At 34.4% G+C, this 23,508-nt stretch overlaps 1 protein-coding gene and 1 long non-coding RNA gene across 2 annotated transcripts in view; one reads left to right on the top strand and one right to left on the bottom strand.

Annotated features, from left to right (window-relative positions):
• LOC109181374 overlaps positions 1-23,508 on the top strand; it is a 289,298-nt gene that overhangs the window by 141,681 nt on the left and 124,109 nt on the right. Inside the window, exon 11 of the mRNA XM_019331122.1 lies at positions 14,663-14,743. Within this exon, the coding sequence (XP_019186667.1) occupies positions 14,663-14,743 (81 nt within the window). The remainder of the gene's footprint in view (positions 1-14,662; positions 14,744-23,508) is intronic.
• Positions 1-23,508, bottom strand: part of LOC109181385 — a 90,541-nt gene that overhangs the window by 23,413 nt on the left and 43,620 nt on the right. The window lies entirely within an intron of this gene.

Raw genomic sequence — 23,508 nt, 5'->3', positions numbered from 1 at the left:
ATGGCTCGTGATATATCTTTGAGATGAGAAGTTGAAACTTCGTCCGAGTCAGTACTGTCAGATGGTAGTCTTCTTAAGGGAGATCTCTGAGGGTAGGTGTCATAGTCAGGACCGATCAAGATTGTGTGACTGTCTTCAGGTTCGGCTTCTTGAGCACCTTCATTGCCCATCTGACCCTCATTGCCCATCTGACCCTCATTATCATCATTATCATCATTCTCATCATCAGCATCTTCAACATCATCATTATCTTCATCTTCATCTTCATCACTCTCGCCTTCTTCAATTTCTCGTCCAAGCTCATCTTTCGTGCCACTGGCATTACAATTTGGATCATTTTGGTGTTCCTTCTCTAAAGTGGTCTTGATCTTTGAGAGCAACATTGCATATCGAAGTTGCTTTAGTTCTTCTTCATAAACTGGATCCAAGGGTGGCTTGTTGAGCTCGATGCAGAGTGGAGCTTTATCTTTCCCGAGAGTGCGATTTGTCATTTTGTAGGAGAAAACGCGATTGATTTCTTCAATTCGAAGGGCTTTTGAAACATCATCAGTGCCAATCCATGCAAGTGCAAAGTCCTCTTCATCCTGCATTGCTTCAAAGGTTTCAAGAAAGATCCGCAGGGGAGCAGTGCGCCACTTTTGCCATTGTTGAACTCGTTTGTAATCTCGTTCAATGGATTCTCCAAGTAACTGATCTGGTGAAGGTTGAGGAATCTTTACTTCTGGAGCTGGGGCTGATGGTTTCGGGATGTCCGGGGGTTGTACCTGCACTACTGCTGTCTCGTCTACCAATACAGGTTCTTGTGTCAGAATTACCTGCTCTGTATTGGTAGGTTCTTGTGGCAGACAAGGCAAAGCGATCAAAGCATCAGTCGCCTCTTTCGTCTTTTCTGGTGACCCAGGTTCTTGTGGAAGACTTAAGCGACTGGCCTCCATGTCTACATTAGCAGGTTCTTGTGTCAGCTCTCGAAGGAGTTGATCTGCCAAGGTAGGTTCTTGTGGATGGTGGTCTTGAGGAGAACCAAGATCAGTCTTGGGTCCTTGATCATCAGGAAGATCATCTTTCGGTTGAACTTCCCCCTCAGACAGTGCTTCTTTCGTGTCTCCTTCTTTCGGTGTAGAAGATACCTTCGGGAAAGATGTAGTCTTGGCTGGAGACCGAAAGTGACTGCTTTTGATAATTCTGGAGAGAATTAAATTATCTTCGTCTTCAGATGAGACTTTGACTATGATTGATTCTGGTAGAGGAGAGGGTGGAATAGGATCGTTCTTCTTTTGTGGAGATTTTGGTGAGATTGGAACAGCTGAAGAGTCTTCGCCCTTTTTCGCCTTACTCCGAGAGGAGTGTTTTTCTCGTCTTTGTCGTTTCGGCTTGGGCTGCTCATCTTCTGAAACCCTATGTGTTCTTGATTTCCGCTTGGCTTTGACTTGCTCAATAGGGATTCCCAACTCCAACGCCTTCTGCTTGTCATATCCTGATGGTTTTTGTTTCATATGACATGCTTTCTGACCAGGCCGAATTCCTGGGCGCAGAACGACTCCTTTCATTGCCAGAAGATGGCTTATCACAAAACCATATCCCAACTTCTTCGCAATGTCACCTGGACTTTTTCGATGAAAAGTGATGGTGTGAACAATATTGTTGAAAATGATCTTCGACCAATCGACTTTAAATTCGTTCAGGAAGGCATGCAGCATTTTCAACTTCTCCTTCGTCACATCATCTGTGCCCGAGGTCTTGTGGTCGACGATTTTATTGAAGATATCAACAGTGAACTCATAGTCTAGCCGGAACCATTTCTTCTTCAACGGCCATGAGATTTCTGCCTTGGATGGTGCGTGATTGTTCTTGATGGATTCGTAGAAGTCCTCTGGGTCGAGATGATAGTAGATAATATCTGTCTTGTAAGACTTGTCTCTTTGTGGAAACCCGTATGTTGATCGAACGTCTTCTGCGGTAAGAACCACATGATGATTATTGACTCTGGAGGTGATAGTCAAATAATCAGAGGATATTGAAGCATTCATATAAAACTGGGTTACATCAACCGGGTGCCAAACAGTATAGAGCTGTGTGACGAAGCTGTATAGTCCTGTCTCAGTAAGGAGATGTATGATGTGTTCACCAAAATTTCTATCCAAGATATATTCAAGGAATCCATGTGCGTCCCACATACTTCCCCCTACGATGAAGGGTACTCTGGATTCAATGAATCTTAGGTCCTCTGTTGGAAAGCTTGGGATTTCCATGGCGGGAGGATTTTTTGGTTCAGGATTAGATGGTGATGCTTGAGGATGTTCTGCCATGGTTGAGGATTTGAGAGAGACAAAGGGTTGTAAAAGAGAGAATAAGAGTGAGGAAGGTAGGGTAAAAAGATCAAGAGAGGTTTAAGAGGGGTTTTATAGAACTCCGGGTCTCCGGGTATGGATGATCCATTTAAAGATGAACGGTTTAAAATTCAAATCACTTCCGGTTCTTTTTCTCCAAAAGGTAACTGATCATCATGGGGGAGTGATAAGATTGTTTGCAGATCAAAAAACGATCATTCCCTCATTTAATGAGGAGAGAGAAAATCACTTGAGTGTTTATAGGTGCATTAAATGCACGTCACATCATGTATAAGACAAAGTGGGGAAGTGGACCACTTTTTTCGGCCACATGATCCCATTGAGATTCATCTTAACGGTTGGAGATAAAGGCTCAAATATTAAGCATGTTTGGTCATGATTCCAAACCCGAAAGAGGATGTAATTCTCAAAACATTGGATTTGTGAGATAAAAGAAGTCAAACATGTCTTTCTTTTATGGCAACAAAAGTATCTCCCGAGAGAATTGTTACACAGAACAATATTCAGTGAAAGCAGTTGCAATTCTCTCGTGCATTGGAAGGCAGACTTCCCATAATGCAATCCTTCTTCTTTCGTTCGTACTCAAGATGTTCCCTTTTATGAGCAAAGAGTTGTCTCAAGATTTGTCTCAAGATTTGTCTAGAAAGACTTCGTCTTTCCATGTCATTTAGGTCAGCCATTGCCTTGGCCTTAGCAAAATGGTACAGTACACGATGCTTTTCTTCGTGCTCTAGAAGAAAGTAGAACTTTTGAAATAGATAGACCGAATCTTCTCAAAAGGTATATTCAGCTGTCTTATCCAAGACACTATTTAGAGAACATATTCTTTTTCAAGAATTTTATTCCTAAATCGAGATTATTAGGCAGACGATAGATTAGGCAATTAACGTCTCGATTAAAGGAAACTAGAGCCAGTTTATTCATCATAGATCCGAGAGAGGAAAGTACATAGGATAAACGAAAGTAACACACAATAAGATCAAATTTTCTTCCTCTCGTTCTTCTTGACTTCGGATGGTTCTCCTTTGACCTTTTTCACATTTCCCAGCATTTGTTTGAACCATTTCCCGGTTCGTGGAAAGTTTGAGCCTGATGAGGATTCGGGTTCTTCCTCCTGATCATATTTTTCCATGAAGTCCTCTTGTGCAAGAAAAGCCATATAGTCTGGATCTGGAGTCTTGGTGGGATCTTTCAAAGTCTTCTCTTCACTTTCGACAATGAAACCTGCCATATCCTCATACTTAAGAGACGAATCGGAGTCAGAGGGAATTTCCACCGGTGCTTGTGGACTATTGCCAGGGTAGAGATCACCCTGTTCCTCCCTGAGACGTCTGGCATTTTCTTTCAGCTTATGAGAATCACCTCTGGTGAAAGGTTTCTTTGGAGCCATTGTAAAGAGAGGAGGGATGAGTGTAATGTGAAGAATTCTCCTCCTTTTATAGCAAGAAATCCACAAAGCTCATGTGTCTGCTACACTTTAATTTCAACGCAACAATAAATGCTTATAACTGTAGTCAAGAAGTCATTAATTTCAAGTACGACTTTGACTGTTATCTTGTTTCTATATGAAACTCTAACTTCAATGCTCTTTTAAGGAAAAGTAACGCATAAAATTATGGCCCCTTTTTGACCAGAAAACGTATAAGTGTTGATCTTTCCTGTGATTTGGACAAGTAACATATAAAGTTAGGCATAGACAAGATAATTAGTCTTTATAAGCAAGAGAGGATAAGTACGAAAAGACAGCAAATTTTATTAGATCACGAGGATTCCAGGTCACCAGAGTACAGCATACAAAAGCTTAGAGAAAACGATACGGCACGTGAAGTTCCAGGCGAGTCATCTCTTCGGTCACGTCAGTCAGATTTGTCATCTTTGCGTATTCATCCAACTCCTCAAGTGTGAGAGTGGGTTCGGGTGACTGAGTTACGGGCCGAGAGTGAACCATAGTGATATCCACAGAGGATTGTACACTAGGTTGAGGAACTTCATAAGATGTTTGCTCATTAGACCTTTTTATCATCAGAAGTTTCTCTTTAGCAAGCCGAGTGGCTTGTTCCATGCAGTAAGCTCTTGTAGCCCTGGACTCATTGATCAAGAAGTCATGAGATTCCTTGTCCATTGGTGCTGTGTTGGGCATGGAGTAGGTGACAAAGACCCTTTCTCCATCTTCTTCAAGCCTTATGACGGTGGCATTCGGAAGCTTGTCGGCTTCTCGCATATGATGTTTTAGCCGTTTGGCCCTTTTTTCAGCTTCGTTGCTCTTTTCCTTTCCCTTATCCATTCCTGCAATCTTTATCCTTTTCTAAAATCTTTGTGAGTGAGTAAAACTCATGGAATAGAAGAATAATATATAGGCAAAAGATAACGTGCGAATCTTAACAAAATATTTCAGATACTGACAAAATGATAGAGTCATAAATTAAAAAGATCATGAACAAGATAACATCACAATTTGTCACCGTGGCCTAACAAAGGTATTCAAGTTTTCTTTTTCTTGCTGCTTGCGGTGGACTTGAGAGGAGATGCTATCTTGGTGGGGGTGCCTGAGGGTGAGTAGTCAAAACTGTCGCTTTGTTCCAGCACACTGTTCTCTTTGACATATCCAATGGGATTGCCAACAGAGTGGTAGGATTCTCGTGACTCATTATCGGACGTGTTACGGAGAAGGCTTCTTATGTGTTGAGCGTGTTCAAGGAACTGATTGAGCTGTTGCTCAGTCACTAGTGGCTCACTAAGAACTTCACTCTTTCCTTCTCGTGCCTCCGTAATGGTTCTTTCGCTTCTCGTACTCATTCCTGCACATGTAAGGACAAACACTAGAAACTTTGTTAGATGAGATTTGTTCTCATGTCGTTCTTTATTTATAAAGATCCATGCGTGTAAGAATGAATCAAATCTTTTGATTTCCGAGAGCAAGAATCTTTGCGGATTTGATTCTCTAAACTTTATGTCATTTCAATCATTCCGAGTTCATGCCTTAGAAGAGAGAATCTTGTTTCACTTAAGGGTTTCGTGAGTATGTCTGCAAGTTGATCATCAGTATTGACATACTCAAGAGATATGTTCTTTTTCTCAACATGATCCCGAATGAAGTGATACTTGATGTCAATATGCTTGGTCCGAGAGTGCAGCACAGGATTGTTCGTAATAGCGATAGCACTCGTGTTATCGCATTTTATGCTCACTTCTCGTGCATTTATGCCATAATCTCTTAATTGGTGTCTCATCCATAAGATTTGGGCACAGCAACTTCCAGCTGCTATGTATTCGGCTTCAGCCGTGCTTGTGGCAATAGAGTTTTGCTTTTTACTAAACCAAGACACAATTCGTCCTCCTAGGAACTGGCAGGTTCCTGAGGTACTTTTTCGATCAATCCGACATCCAGCGAAGTCAGAATCTGAGTATCCAACTAGATCAAATGATCCATCTTTTGGATACCAGAGACCGACACTTTGCGTTCCCTTAAGATATCTTAATATCTTTTTGGTTGCACTTAGATGACTTTCTTTCGGCTTAGCTTGAAAGCGTGCACATACACCAACAGCAAACGAAATGTCAGGTCTGCTTGCTGTCAGGTATAGGAGAGAACCAATAATACCTCGAAAGTTTGTTTGATCAACATCCTTTCCTTCATTGTCAATGTCCATTCTGAGGGATGTGCTCATTGGAATTTTAACCGAACTTTTTCCATCAATGCCAAATTTTCGGATTAAATCCTTGGTATATTTGGCTTGATTTATGAATATTCCATCTGGGCATTGTTTGACTTGCAAACCCAGAAAGTAGTTCAGTTCACCCATCATACTCATCTCAAATTTGCCTTTCATAAGATTAGAGAACTTTTCACATAGAATTGGATTCGTGCTTCCGAAGATAATGTCATCAACGTAGATTTGTACCAAAAGAATATGGTCATTATCTTTTATACAAAAGAGCGTTTTATCAACCACTCCTTTCGTGAAGCCGCAATTGATAAGAAAGTGTGAGAGAGTATCATACCAGGCTCGTGGAGCTTGCTTTAAGCCATAAAGAGCCTTTTTAAGATGATACACCTTTTCAAGCTCATTATTGATTGCAAAGCCAGGTGGTTGTTCAACATATACTTCTTCTTCAAGAAGTCCATTTAGGAAAGCGCTCTTGACATCCATTTGATAAACTTTGAAGTTCTTATAGGCTGCAAAAGCTAGAAATATGCGAATAGCTTCCAATCTAGCTACAGGGGCGAAGGTTTCATCAAAATCAATACCTTCTTCTTGGCAATACCCCTTAGCAACAAGTCGAGCTTTATTCCTAACAATGAGCCCATCTTCACTCATTTTGTTTCTATACACCCATTTAGTTCCGATGACATTCTGATGAAATGGTCTCGGGACAAGTTCCCATACATTATTTCGTTCAAACTGGTGAAGTTCTTCTTGCATGGCCATTACCCAGTCTGGGTATTTTAGAGCTTCTTCTATGGTTTTTGGTTCCATTTGCGACAGGAAGCACGCCATCATACTTTCGTGCAATGAGGCTCTTGTCCTTACACCTTCCTGAATATTTCCAATAACCTGATCTGATGGATGATCTTTTAACCATCGAAGGTCTGGTTCATAAGCATCTTGTTGATTTTGAGCGTCCATTTCAGGAATATAAGGTAGATCAATGTAAATCATTGGTTCAGATGTCGTGACAGATGAAGGATTATTTTGTTGAATTCCATCCTTTTCTTGAGGCATCGGTTCAGGTTCATGAACCTTTAGATGATGTTTCATGTAGGACGAGAGTATGTCTTCATCGTCTGAGGTATTTTCGTCAACAGGTTGTTGAGGATGTTGTTTTGACTTGATTGATGTTTTACATCCTGATGGGTTCATCTCAGATTGTTCATCAAACTTGACATGGATGGATTCCTCGATTACCATTGTTCGTTTGTTTATAACTCTGAATGCTTTGCTTACAGAGGAGTATCCCATGAATAACCCTTCATCAGCTCTTTCGTCAAACGCTTTTAGATGATTCTTTCCATTGTTATGTATGAAGCACCTGCAACCAAAGACATGAAAATAACTGATACTAGGTGTTTTACCTTTCCATAACTCATATGGTGTCTTGTTGTGAGATTTGTTGATCAAGGATCTATTTTGTGTATAGCATGCCGTGTTTATGGCTTCAGCCCAAAATCTCTTAGGTAGTCCTGAGTGAGAGATCATCGTTCGTGCAGCTTCTTTCAAGGTTCTGTTTCTTCTTTCAGCTACTCCGTTTTGTTGAGGAGTTCGTGCTGCCGAGAGTTGGTGGAAAATTCCATTTTGCGCACAGAAGTCCTTTATGACTTTGTTGACGAATTTCGTTCCCTGATCTGATCTTATTCGTATTATATTGAGCTCCTTTTCTGTTTGAAGTTGTTTCAAAAGATTTGGAAGAATGGTTTCTGTTTCATTCTTCTTTTTCAAGAAGAGCACCCATGTAAATCTTGTGTAATCATCTACTATAACAAGAGTATATTTTCTTCCACTCAAACTTGGTGGATCAACTGGTCCAAAGAGATCCATATGTAGAAGGCTTAGAGGTCGAGACTTTGTATCTACATCTTTTGACTTGAAGGATGACTTGAATTGTTTTCCTTTTTGACATGCCTCACATATTTTATCTTTCATGTAAGATGCTTCGGGTAGACCTCTTACGAGATTTCTCTTGGCAAGCTTGTTTATCGTCTTCAAGTTCAGATGACTTAGTTTGTTGTGCCATTCTTGATTGAGATCTGCATTACCTTTGGCTACAAGACAAACGTTAGCATTAGAGGAATTCAAAGATAATACATACATATTCTTCTTTCGTTGTCCTGTTAAAGCTGTCTTGTTATCTTTCGTGTTCACGATTTTGCATCTGTCTTTGAGAAATTCTACTTTGTATCCTCTGTCACAAAATTGACTCGTGCTTAGAAGATTGAACTTCAGTCCTTCAACATAAGAGACATCTTGAATTGTTATTCCCTTGTTGATGATGTCCCCTTTTCCACGAGTTTTGCCACTGTTTTCACCTCCAAAGATAACTTTGGGTCCATCAAATTCTTTGAAGTTGCTCAACATTGTTTTGTCTCCAGTCATATGTCTTGAGCATCCACTATCAATATACCATATGACCTGTTTTTCCTGCATCAAAGATTATGTGTTTTTAGGTACCCATTTAGTTTCGGGTCCTTGGGGGTTAGCAGTCAACTTTGGAACCCATATCAACCTAGAGTATCCACGACTCATCCTCGGTCCTTTATATCCATTGGATGTGCGATAATCATAATGGATACTGGCAAAGACTTTAGATTATATTTCCTACGTTGATCTTCCTGAGGAAGATTTTCATAGTGCTTGAGATGATTGGTTTGTTTACGCAGATGAACCATTTCAAATACTGCTCTTGGAAGAGGTTCTGGATAATCAAACCAATCTTCTTCTGATGGCCCAGTCCATCCATTGCCATACCCAGATCTTTTGAAGGATCTTTCGGGTTGTCTGATTTGTCCGCTTCTTGAGATTCCTTGCGCAGGATTCTTTCATGTGAATTTCGGACGATATTGCCTTTGGTTACCATTCGTCTTTTTATTGGATTGAGTGTTCCAGTTAGGCTGACCCTTTTTATGGCGTTGATTCTGTTTATTACCATTTGGTCCATTCCTTTTGACATAGATTTGTCTAGGATTGCCATTACTAGATTTCTTCTTTCCAGTTTCCACAATTCGTTGTACAGCCGTACCTTTTGGTTGGCTTGTTGATTGTGGTGTTTTGACGATGTTAGCTACCATCATAGGCTCAGACACCTGGGTGGGTCCTTGAACAAATGCGGCCTCGAAGCTTTCGTGTGAATATGCATTCGTGGATTTGTTCAATTTGACTTGTGAAGAGGAGCTGGGGTTAAAACCAATTACGGTTCTTTCCCCGGGCAGTCTGGATTCATTCATCATTCTATCCATTAGATTGGATGAATTGTTGAATTTATCCAAAACTTCAAGCAGTTCTTGCTCTCTCTTCTCTTTTGTTGTGCACAGCTCCTTTAGAGCGAGAACATCTTTCTCAAGCTGCTCCTTAGCAATGACTAGCATATTGTTCTCAATACGAACTTGCTTTAGTTCATTATAGCTGAGCATAAGCCGGGAGTTCTCCTCCTTGAGTTTGGAGTAAGTGCTATTTATCACATTGAACCTCATCATCATTTCGGTGACAGATTCATTTGAGGTAAAACTTCTCACAGAACTTGACTCAGCTGAATAACAAGAGGATGAATGACAGTTTACCTCGTCTTCATCTGCCATGAGACATAGTTCGTCTGACTCTTGACTGAATAGGCACAGCAGTCCTTTCTCCTCATCAGTGCTTTCGTCTTCTGAACTAGAGCTTGAGGAGCTACTTTCGGTTGCGACTGTGTCAGAAGTTTCGCTCACTAACATTGCCTCTGGACATTCCTTCTTCCTTCCTATTTGTGGTGGCATTGTTATCTTGATGTTTGCTTACGATGGGATGTGGACAGTTTGCCTTGAAGTGTCCTGGCTTTCGGCAGTTATAGCACAATAGCTGAGAGTCCATGGTTTCAGATTTTGAGGTTTGAGGAAAATTCTCATGCTTCTTTCGGTGGCTCGAACGTTGTGGATCTTGAAAGTTGTTCTTTCTCATGAATCTTTTCATTTTCCTGACAAATAGTGCATATTGTTCATCAGATAAAAATTCACAGGAGTTAGATTTCGACCTGTTGGATGTTGATGCTGATTGATTTGCCACGAGAGCAATGTTTCTTGTTTCTGAATCTTCGGCATCTTTTGGTTCATGTTCGAACTCATAAGCCTTGAGATCACTGAAAATTTTGGCAGTGCTTGTCGTTTTCATATCTCGACTGTCCCTCATTGCAATAACCTTCATTTCCCATGATTTGGGTAGACCACGAAGGATCTTCAAATTCATTTCCTTCTCAGTGAGTTCTTTTCCGAGATCTGATAAATCGCCCATCAGTCTGGTGAATCTGAGTTCCATATCCAAGATTGATTCATTTGGCAGCATTTTGAAATCTTCGAATTTTTTCATAGCCATTGTCAGCTTGTTGTCCTTTTCTTGCTCGTCTCCTTCTCCCAATCTCATTAGGACATTCCACACTTCCATAGCATTTTTGCATTTTCGGACTCTTGGAAACAGGGAATCATCCAGAGAGTTGTAGAGAATGTTTCTTGCTACATTGTCCAGATTCGCTCTTGCTCTATCTTCTGAGGAGTACTGGTCTTTTGGTTTTAGTATCATCTGTGGAGCTCCTACACCCTGTGCGGCTACTTGAGCATTCGCCATCATGATTGTGATTGGTCCGGTTGTTATGACGTCCCACATCTCATCATGAATGGAGCATAGGAGAGCCTGCATTCTTAACTTCCAGTCATCAAATTTAGCAAGACTAAATGCAAGTTGTTTGGGACGATGAGCATGTTCCTTTTCCATTTTTTAAAAAAAAAACGTGCAAGGAAAATATGCAAGATTTTCAAGATATATTTGAATAGGGATCTACCAGGCAGTAAATGCAAAGCCTTTACCGATCAAGGTATTGGCTCTGATACCACTTGTTGGTCCCGATAGAGTGAGATGAGAGTCTAGAGGGGGGGGGGGGTGAATAGACTCTTTTCGTTAGAGGCCCTAAACGTCACCTTTCGGTGTCTTGGCGCAGCAGATAAGATAGATTCGTTTTAAATACTTGCACGAGTTTGCGTACTTAGACAAACTTTCGGTAAGGATAATGAAGAGGTGATATGAAAGCAAAATGAAAGAACGTAAGTAAAGAGATAGAGAGGACACGAGATTTTATAGTGGTTCGGCCAATGTTGCCTACTCCACTCTTCTTCCACAATTGTTGGAAGGATTGCACTATCACTCTTAGTACAATTACACAAAGACTTCCTTGATCACTAAGCCGGACAGCCTTTGTAGGTTTTTCAACTCCTTGAGTTTACTCTGCCTCTATCAACTTCTTCTCCTGAGTTGAGGTTGGTAGAAAAAGATTTCTTGAGTTCTCCAACGAAGAGATCTTGACTCTGAGGTATAATAGCTACAAACTGATGTCAAGACTTCCTTGAGGTATAAGACAAGTGATTCTCCAAATAACTTAACACCTCAAAAACTGGTTCACAAAAGCTTTTTGTAAATTGTAGATGTTTCAAGAGCTTTTGTACGTGAGTAAGTCGAGTGATAATGAACCAGCACCTTCTTAGTTGATGAAGGTGAGTTTATATAGGTGATGAAAATTCATCCGTTGGAGGGAGATGAAATTTTCGAACCTTTTAACCATTGGACAAGGACCGGGGAGCTTCATGCATTAAATGCTCCATTAATGAAGTTGTACCATGTAGCCGTTAAAGATATGGAAAGCATTAGGGTTTTGTCCTTTAGCTCCAAGAGATAGTACATCTTCATTTAATGCTTCTTGAAAAGTGAGTCCCATAAGATGAAGTCCTTATTGTCCTAGGATGTTGTCAAATCAGACAGGTGAAACATTCTCCTCGTTGTTGAAAAGAAGTAATGTTTAACAAAGATCATTTTTACAAACACTGTCCTTTCGTGTTTGTTGACAACTCCTGCTTTACTCTTGTTGTTGTTCTTCATGTCTCGTGTCTTCTTTCGCCTTGGAGACCCTATCATCTAGTCATAACTCATTTTCGTGTGTTTGTCTAGCTTAACACGAATTACAAGGGAGTTATGGCAACTTTCGTCTAAGACGAAAGCAGCGAAACAAAAACAGCTAATGGTTAGGGGTCTACTTTTCTACATTACATTGGTATCATCAAAATCCTAATACAATGTTCCTAACAGAACGCACACACGAGTAGTCAGCAAATGGGGAACGACAAGGAACATTTTAGGGTTTCGACTAAGATTATCTTCATATATATCGCGTATACAATGGAAAAATACTAAGAATAATACATAGGCAGGTGAAATGATGAGTTTACCCCTTCATTTAAAATTCAATTAACCGTATTCTGACGAAAGGACCTCAATTGGAAAGAAATTGAAAGTCAAGAGACCTAAAGTGTCCAAATTAAAAGTCAAGGACTAATTTTGGAAAATCAATATAGTCAGAGGACCATTACTGGAATTAACTCCAAGAACAATTAATACTTGACAAATTAAAAGAACAAATTGAAAATGATATTGTAGAAAATGAATTAGGAACTGTAATTAAGGAAATATTTGAACTAGTTGCTAAGGCAAAACACAATAAAAACTAAGTTTGTTACTGATTTAGCTAACACCTAAATAATTTTAAGTAGTTACACTTAGTTCAAAGTACCTATGAGATCCCTGTACTATAGCGTTTTATTCAATATAGTCCTTCTACCTTAATTTTGTTCAATTTAGTTCCCGTACTTTAAAAAGTGAAACAATTAAAGACAATAATTGATATTTATGTATTTATTTTGGACATATTATGTAATATATTGGTGGTAAAAATAAGTAATTTTAAATATTTATAAAATAATATATGAGTTGGCATGTATGTATGATGGCGTGACAGATAAGATGTCAACGCCACATTAGCTATTGTCCTTAATTGTTTCACTTTTTAAAGTACAGGGACTGAATTAAACAAAATTAAGGTAGAATGACTAAATTGAACAAAAGACTATAGTACAGGGACCTCATAGGTACTTTGACCGTTAGACTTATGACAATCAACTACGAATTTTAGAATATATAATATATCAAATTATACCTCTCCAATAGGTTATATTTGGAAGAACATATTTTTAGCTACAAATAAACTATAGTCTCTGTTTTGTAAAATATGAAGAACTTAAATTAATAATTTATTTTGAGACATCACCCTAAATAGCGCTTCAAAATAAGTTAGTATTTAATAGCTTTTAAGTTAGCTTATATCTTATGTATTTCAAATAGAATCTTAAAAAAATTAGAATATACTTTAACCCAACTCAAATTGAAACTAAGTGATTTTTAATTAATTTTTTAACAATGCGTTAAAGTTTTTCTATATCATCACTACCTGTCTACCATACCTATGCAGCTGCTGTACTTATATTAGTTAATTTAATTTTGTGGTTGGGTGTATGTATTTTGTTGCTTTATTTCTGCAGTAATGTTTTGGTTGTTGGAGTCGGAGATTAATGTCTTCCTTCAATAATGTCTTCTGACGACTGCAATAATTCTTCTGACATCTAAGCTAAAATTTTAAAATCGCCTTAACTACCACTCAACGCCAAAATAATTAGAGATAATACTCCTTAATTACTCCACACTATCACTTTTCACTCTATTTTCTATTCCCTACTTACAGTTCAAACTTTGATTTATACAAATAATGTGGGTCATAATTTTTATTATTTTCTTATCTTTTCTCTCAAATAAAATTAAAATATCATTTTTCACTTTGTGTTCACTTAGAGATAATACTCCTTCCTCCACACAATCACTTTCCACTCTATTTTCTATTCCCTACTTACAGTTCAAACTTTGATTTATACAAATATCATTTTTCACCTTGTATTCAGGTGACAGTTATGTGACCTTCATTTAGGGAATGTCACAAGATCAAATCACGGAAATGTGGTATTGACTCTTTGGACTACAACAGATAAAGAAAATATATTGAACAAATATTACTTTATAATAAAGTCGATAGTCCTTAAAAAGGGAAAAATATTAAAAAATTTCAATTAAAATATAATATTTTGAGTAAACATGCAATACTTTAGAGAAAAAGTAAAATTTTAAGTAAAAAATGTAATTTTTCATTAAAAATAATACATTTTAGTGAAAGATTAGTATAATCTAAAAATTAATAAGTGTGAATGAATGTTATACACTTCATTTATATATATATATATATATATATATATATATATATATATATATATATATATATATATATATATATATATATATATATATATATATATATATATATATATATGTTTGTGTGTGAACATTGTTAAACGAACACTAAATGAGCTTGTTCAAGAACATTATTTAATGAACACAAACAAGCTTGTTCACGAGCTCTTAACAAATGAACCTACAAATATTCAGACTCTGTTCGTTTATAAATTAAGCTCTAAAATTTGTTCATTTATGTTCGTTTACTTTAAAGTTGGTTTTGCGATTAATTTGATTACTACGAGATTTCAAGTTTGACTTCAGTGGGTGACACTTATTAACCGTTTTGATTTGATCCGTTCAGTTATGGATAACCTATGTTAATTTATCTATTTATGGTCCTTGAAATAATATTACGATAAAAGAAGAGTTTGAATTGTTTTCTCGTTAAATATATTATTCCTACAGATGCATAAGCAATCAATTGGAGAGGAAAATGTCAACACCAGTGGATTTAACCACCCCAGCACCTCTACACTGTCACCAGAAATAGTAAGCATATTATATATCATTTAGCAAATATCTTACACATAAAGATTATATATAACATAATCTTTTACTGTGGCTCAAGGCGCTTGTGGTCCTCAAGCAAGGCCTTGAATTGGAGTTAGTTTCTTATATATAAACCAATTAATTTAATAGTTTTTCTTTTCATTTTAAGTTTCAGCAAAAAATAAGATATTGAATTAATTAGATTATTTGAAATATATTATTTGATTTTTTTTTAACTTAGTTGTACATTTTTCTTCAGGTTTCTGATGATGATTAATTGTTCGGTCAGCTATGTCAATTGCTTTCTTGAAATAAAAGAATTAAAGTTGATGCATTTGTTTATCTTTGCGCAATGAATGTGTGGATCAGAATTGAGCTACCTATTTTTATATTTTTCTTGACCGTGATCTAGAGGTCAGTCAAAGTCTTTAAACCTTGTTCTTTTAATATTTCTTTCAATTATTATTATTATTATTATTATTATTATTATTATTATTATTATTATTATTATTATTATTATTATTATATTTTCTGTAGATTGAACTTGATTGCCTGATTATAAATAACTTAAATTTATTATTATGTTTGGTCAGACATGTGGTTCGTTGTTGGATGAATTCCGAAGCAAAGCATGAGTGGGCGCGCATTATTGATGTTGAAAGCGAATTTAAGCTAAGTGTGTGTTAGTGATTTCATATTGTTGAATTGGGAGATTAATTATTTTTGTATTTCCAATTTGTGATTACTTTCATATGGTATTTTGGTATCGTAGTCAAGGAGTGAAGGTTATTTATCGTTTTTCTATATATGATGTGTACTGCATATTTGTCTTGGCAGTATATATCGATTTGCTTGTGACTGAAATAAATTACATACACTTTAGACTTTTCATTTCTGTGTTCGTTTTTATCAGTTTTCAAACCATTTATTGTTTATGAATTTCCGCAGACCATGATTCACACAATGTTGCGTGGATCATTAAAAAAATATATATATTTAATATATTAAACTACATTATTTGTGTACGGGATGTAATCATACAAAATAATATACTTTTAGGCTATATTTGGTAAACCTAGCTGAAAAACTATAAGCTAGGAGCTGGAAGTTAAAAATGAGCTGAAAGCTGAAAAACTGTAAGTTAGGAGCTGAAAACTAAAGAGCTATTATGATTGAAAGTGTTTGGTAAAATTAACATTTTGATAAGCTGATAATTGTAAAAAGACTAAGAAGGACATTTTTAAAAAATTTAAAATAGTTTGTTTACGTATTAAAATTTAACATTTTGTCTTTAAAAAATATTAGTATATAATAACAATGGTACATTAAATATTTTAAAAGAATTTCATAACTAAAAAAATTTAAACAAATCAATATCTTAACTAGTTTTTTAATAATTTAATTCTTACGTTTCTAAGATAACATTAAACATATTAATTAATTTTTCCTACGAAATTATTCTCATCAAATATCTTGTTTGAAAATCTTTTTTCCAAAAATTTAATTAATTGGAGATGCTCTAAGACTAGCTATATATCCTTGTTTCCAAACGTGTTGAAGAAGAGTTGGCCTTGAATTGATGATACTATCTATGCCACTGAAAAATTAATGCTTTGCGCAGCTTACGGGCTATAGCAGCATAACAACCAACCAAACACTTAATTACTATATACACATTTCAGAGAGCATTGATTGTGCCTAGTCATGAAGGGTAGGCTGGCTCCAAGTCTCCAACAACCAATCAACTACAACGAACAAAAAAAAAAAAAAAAAAAAAAAGAGTTGCAGAGCATCTCTAACCTAAACTTCACACTAAAACACCAAAACACCAAAAATCTCTCCTAAATGTCACATCAAAAAGAATATTCTCTACACTAAATTTTATTCATCTCCAACCCATTAACACCAAAACACCAAAATTTCCATCAAATGTCACATCAAATGTTATTCAACATTAAAATAATATGATTTCCCTAGTATTAAATTTTTACTAATTCAAATTTAATTAGTTTAATACAAAATATAATTTGTGATGTAAGTAATAAATTTTTAGTAAAAACATTTTAATTATTAATTATATATGATCTGTTTAAAAAATTGACATCTTATGAACAGTGTTAACAGGGCCGGCCCTGGGGCAAGGGCAGGCTGGGCCCTTGCCCAGGGCCCATGCTTGGGGGAGGGCCCCATCCTATATCTTATAGGAATAAGGGTCAAATAGGCCATCGAACTGCACACAATAATGCAATTAGGCCACTGAACTAAAAAAAACAACAATTAGGCCACTAAACTAAGCAATTTCATTCAATTATTCTAATTTACAGGTTTTGTATGTTACTAACAGGTCACCCAAATAATTTAAAATATTTTTAAAAAGATTATTATTTAAAAATAATAAATTAAATTTAAAAAAAAAAAAAAAACATTAACCATCTCCGCCGGAGACGAGTTTCTTGTCTCCGGCCATGGACGAAGAAAGTTTCCTCATCTCCATGGCCGGAGACGAAGAAACTCTTCGTCTCCGGCCATGGGTTCTTCGTCTCCGGCAGAGACGAGTTTTTTTTTTTTTTTAATTTATTATTTTTAAATAATAATTTTTTTAAAAATATTTAAATTGTTTGGGTGACCTGTTAATAACCTACAAAACCTGTAAATTAGAATAATTGAATGAAATTGCTTAGTTTAGTGGCCTAATTGTTGTTTTTTTTGGTTCAGTGGCCTAATTGCATTATTGTGTGCAGTTCAATGGCCTATTTGACCCTTATTCCTATCTTATATATATAGTCTATATGTATTAAGTATAAGTAATTTATATATATTTGTTTTACAATAAAGTGAATTAGCTTGGTTGGTAAGATATTTTAATTTTAACCTCATTTTAATGAAAGGCCGGTGATCCAATCCTTCCCTTCACAATTTAAAATTCCTCAACTTTATTTCTTTGCTTATATTTTAAAAATTTATTTTTATTGATTTTTTGTGTTTAATACGGAGTAGTATTTTAATGTAGTTTTTAAATATATAAATTTTCATATAATTATTAAATTTTTAATGCATTTTTTAAATTTATAAATTTTTATATACTTATACTAAACATATTATGAAAAATTGAATTAAAAAATCTTCAATCAACTCATGTTAACGAAACAAGACACGTAAAAATAGGACGGAGGGAGTTATATGATATATTTTAAGATTGAATTATTAAAAAAAAATTAAAAGATAATTTACTCCGTACCTTTTTATGAATATCTAATCAATGTAATATAGAAGCTTCTATCATGTGTCATTGTATTTAAATTATTCTAAAAAAGTTTGAAATTTATCTATTTAAAAGAAAAAGTATTTATAAATAATATAGAAGATGTGTGATTTATAATATGCTTTATGTTCAAATTATTTTATCTAGATAATTATGTTTCATATCTTTTTGCATTTTTTATTGCGTTTTGACATATTTTAATTTCTTGCTCCTAATCAAAAAATATTTTTAACTTCACATATGTTTGTAATTATTATTTTATAAATTTTTTTAATAATAATTAATTTATTATTTATTATGATAACAATGTTATTGTTTATAAGTTTACTCGATTTTAAATTATTTATTCATTTTTATAAATTATAATATTATTTATTTATGAAGACACTTATACGATTATTTATTATTTTTGATTAAGGCAAACACCTAGAATTTTTTTCATGATTATTATTGTGTGTAAAATTGTTAAAAACTTGTTAATCTTATTTAAAGTTATTGATATTAATAATTTTTTCTTTATTTAATTTAAATTTTAGGCATGAAATATATATTAACCGGGGCCCATTTTTTTTATCCTGCCCCGGGCCTATAAAATGATAGGACCAGCCCTGAGTGTTAATAAAATGTTTCTTTAAAATAATATAAAATATTTACACTGAATTGTTAAGTTTATGAAACAAAGCATTAGTTCAAAATAGTTCAATACTTGTAATCTTCTTCGACAGCTGCACTAGCTTTTGAAATAACAGGGTCAAGTTCAAGACACATGTCGAAGCTGTATTAGTCAAGAGATCTGATATTAACTCTATTTTTCAGTAAAAAAATAATATTTTAAGTGAAAAAACACAATACTTTTTAATAAAAAATTAATACTTTTAAGTGAAAATATAATATTTTTATATTAAAAATTAATATTTTTAAGGAAAAAATAAAAATTTCAGTTAAAATTAATATTTTGAATAAACAGTAATGCTTTTGAAAGAAAAAGTAATTTTTTTAAGTAAAAATGTAATTTTTCATAAAAAATAATATGTTTTAGTGAAAGACTAATAGCTTTAAATAATTTGGTTTTCAAAAAAAAAAATGCTTTAAATAATTTAAAAGTTAATTTTTTTCATAGAAAATACAATACATTTTCGTAAACATGTAATATGAAGATCAAATAAATCATCTAAAATTTTACGAAAATACAATTAAATCATTCAACAAAATATATATATATATATATATATATATATATATATATATATATATATATATATATATATATATATATATATTATCTCCTAACGAACAAGCAAAAATCGTGCAATCAAAACAATTATCTAGTTAATTTTCCATCTAAGTTGGCAGTTATCTAGTTACTTTTCCATCTAAGTTGGCAGTTTAAAGTTGATGTTTCATTTTACGTGTCAATAATCTTAATTATAAAAATATTTGAATTAATTTCACTTTTGATCCCACGACTTTTGAGTTCTTATCACTTTTGGTGCACAACTTTAAATTTTTTCAATTTTGGTGCCTAACTTTGTTATTTTTATCAGTTTTGGTTCTTCCAGCCAAATTGACGGTAAAATATTTCTGGATTTTATATTTAAGGGACAAAATCGTCATCCCATGCAAAGATCTTCAATATTTAAACAAAAGAAAAATCATATTAAGAGGAAAAGAAGAGTTTGCCAATGGTCGAAACTATAAATCTCATAGATCTGTCTGGTTTCTGCCCATCTTTCCCATTATTCTCATCATGGTATTTACAATGATTTTGTTTAGATATTGAAGATGTTTCCTTGGGATGACGATTTTACCCCTAATAATATAAAATCCAGCAACATTTCGCTGTCAATTTGGCCGAAACGACCAAAACTGATAAAAATAACAAAGTTAGGCACCAAAATTTAAAAAATTTAAAGTTGTGCACCAAAAGTGATAGAACATCAAAAGTCGTGGGACTAAAAGTGAAATTAATTCAAAATATTTTACATGTTGTTATTTATTAAAATTGATTTTTTTTAAAAAAAAATATTTATTTTTTCTTCTTCCCACCCAACCCAGATTCATCTCGGATCCATTAATTTATAATCAAAGGTGAAAACCTTTATCATTTGAGGAAATAATTGGAAAACAAAATCCGACGACCTCCTCTGTTCAACGAAGTAACTGAAAAACAAAGCACCACACCAGCCTCCATCTTAGAATATAGTTCCAACTTCCTGGAAAGAATATAGTTCCAACTTCCAAGAACAATTAATACTCCGTACGTACTTGACAAACTAAAAGAACAAATTAAAAAAGATATTGAAGAAAATCAATTAGAAACTGTAATTGAGGAAATAATTTAACTAGTTGCTAAGAGCATCCACATTTGTTGGGGAAAATAAGAGGATAATGTAAGAGTGATTAGGAAAGAGAAGATGGGAGGGGAGAGAAAAAAAGGAAAAAAAAAAAAGGAAAATTAAATTTAAAAAAAAAAAAATAAAAAATTAAGACTGTCAGGCGCGCCTCACGCGCCTGACGGGCGCTATGGTGACAGCCTGTGGTGTTTTATTTTTATTTTTGTGGTGGGTCCCACCATTTCTGAAATCTTTCTTCATTTGCAAGAGAATTATTTCTCAAATAATTCTCCCCCACATTAGCTATTATCTTGAATGGGGTGAATTAATACTGCAATCTCTCCATATTATCTACTGAGTTTGTTAGTTACTGATTTAGCTAACACCTAAATCATTTTAAGTAGTCAGACTTGGGGCAATCAACTACGAATTTTAGAATATATAATATATCAAATTATACTGCTCAATTAGGCTATATTTGGAAGAACATATTTTTAGCTACTAATAAACTATAGTCTCTGTTTTGTAAAATATGGAGAACTTAAATTAATAACTTATTTTATTTTCAAAAAAAATTAATAACTTATTTTGAAACGCTACCCTAAATAGCGCTTCAAAATAAGCTAGTATTTAGTAGCTGTTAAGTTTTCAGCTTTAAGTTAGGTTATATGTTATGTATCTCAAACAAAACCTTAGATCAATATTATCAGTTGGGGATATTAAGGGGAGAATGTAAGAGTGATTAGGAAAGAGAAGATGGTAGGGGAGAGAAAAAGGAAAAAAAAAAAAAGAAAAAGGAAAACTGAATTTTAAAATTAAAAAAATAATAATACTTTAATTACTATCAGGCTCGGCGCGCCTGACGCCGCTGGGCGCAATGGTCACAGCCACGCATGGCTGTCACGGATGGACAAAATTAGAGATGAGTTCCACATTTTTGAATTCTCTCAACATTTGCAGATGCACCCCATGTTTCTCTTTCTTGCTTCATTCTCTTCCACATGACTTCATTTTTGACATTATTCCCACATTATACACTGATGGTGATGCTCTTAGAAAAACTAGAATATACTTAATTTAACCCAACTCAAACCGAAACTAAGTCATTTTTAGTTAATTTTTTAACCGTGCGTTAAAGTTTTTCGATATAATCACTAGTTTTCACTACCTGTCTACCTATGCAGCTGCTGTACTTATATTAGTTAATTTAATTTTATGGTTGGGTGTATGTATTTTGTTGCTTTATTTCTGCAGTAATGTTTTGGTTGTTGGAGTCGGAGATTAGGAGCCTACCTTTCATCACTCTTCCTTCAATAATGTCTTCTGACGACTGCAATAATTCTTCTGACATCTAAGCTAAAATTTTAGAGTTCTACTACATTGGACTCTCAAATTATACTCCCTCATTTGTATTTTCTAAAGTGACAAATCAGGATTGGTTATTTTTATCATGTGGGTCCACAGAAAAATGTCTACATCAAAAACATGTGAAAGGGAGTACAAGTTGGGAGTATAAAATGGGAGTACACCAAGTATTTTCCAAAATTTTAAAAGAGTAAATACCCAAAATGGTCCCTCGACTATAGCTAAATTCACAAATTAGTCTTCGACTTTCAATTTTAACCAATTAAGTCCTTAACTTTGTAATTTTAACACAATATGGTCCTCTGTCTATTTGACCGTTTGTTGACTGTGATTTTTGAAGATATATATATGTAATTTCATGGTCCATCGTCGGTTTTTTAAGGTTTTGGTTGCATTTCCAGTCCACACTGTTACATTTGAATCCACTGCCGAAAGCAATCTACCAAATCCGGTCGCCTTTCTTCATCCTCCCTTTGAATTCAATGTAGTTGAGTTCGTACCAGAGCGAAGAAGACGACGTGTTTCCGAACCAGCGCAACATCATCCTGGAGGCCTCCACGTGCTCCGACGAGAGCTGAAGGTTCTTCTGGAGATCGTCGATCACAGTCAACAAATGGTCAAATAGATGGAGGACCAAATCGTGTCAAAATTACAAAGTTAAGGACTTAATTGATTGAAATTGAAAGTCGATGACCAATTTGTGAATTTAGCTATAGTCGATGGACTATTTTGGGTATTTACTCATCGCACCACTTATAAAGTGGTTTGACCTATTAAATAGGTGGTGCAAATAGTAAAATAGGTGGTGTGAATATAATTTCTCGTTTCTAAATGTGTTGAAAAAGACTTGGCCTACAATTTAAGATACTATATATGTCACTGAAAAATTAATGCTTTGCGCAGCTTAATTAACCAACATTCCTATATAGACATTTCAGAGAGCATTTATTGTGCCTAATCAGAATGCAGAAAAGATGCATGTGAAGGGTAGGCAGGCTCCAAGTCTCCAACAACCAGTCAACTACAACGAAAAAAAAAAAAAAAAAAAGAGTTGCCAAAATTAAACACTGGGCAATTCGCATACCATAAAAATTAATTATTTATGATCTGTTTAAAAAATTGACATCTTAGGAACAATGTTAATAAAATGTTTCTTTAAAATAATATAAAATATTTCCTCTGAATTGTTAAGTTTATGAAACAAAGCATTAGTTCAAAATATTTCAATATTTGTAATCTTCTTCGACAGCTGCACTAGCTTTTTAAATAACAGGGTCAAGTTCAAAACACATGTAGAGGCTGTATTAGTCTAGGAATCACAGTTGGTATTAACTCTATTTTTCAGTAAAAAAGTAATATTTTAAGTGAAAAATACAATATTTTCTAATAAAAAATTAATACTTTTAAGTATAATGTAGTTCTTTTCAATTAAAAATTAATATATTTCAAGGAAAAAATAAAACTATTCAGTTAAACTTAGTATTTTGAATAAACAGTAATGCTTTTGAAAGAAAAAGTAATTTTTTAAAGTAAAAAATGTAATTTTTCATAAAAATAATACGTATTAGTGAAAGACTAATAGCTTTTAATAAAAAAGGTAATTTTTTTAATGAAATACAATACATTTTCGTAAGCATGTCTACTATTTACTATCTACTATCTACTATACTAATAAAAGCCCAAGAGAGTTAGGCTTATATCTACTATACTAATAATCTACTATAATAAGAGCCCAAGAGAGTTAGGCTTATAATGGGTAGAAAAAATGGCGGTCAAATTTTTTAATCAAATGAATGGCTCAGATT

Source organism: Ipomoea nil, unplaced genomic scaffold (assembly GCF_001879475.1).
Source record: "Ipomoea nil cultivar Tokyo-kokei standard unplaced genomic scaffold, Asagao_1.1 scaffold1043, whole genome shotgun sequence".
In the NCBI taxonomy this organism is placed as follows: domain Eukaryota; kingdom Viridiplantae; phylum Streptophyta; class Magnoliopsida; order Solanales; family Convolvulaceae; genus Ipomoea; species Ipomoea nil.
Note: the sequence above shows the minus strand (reverse complement) of the source record. Positions and strands in the feature narration are given on the sequence as shown.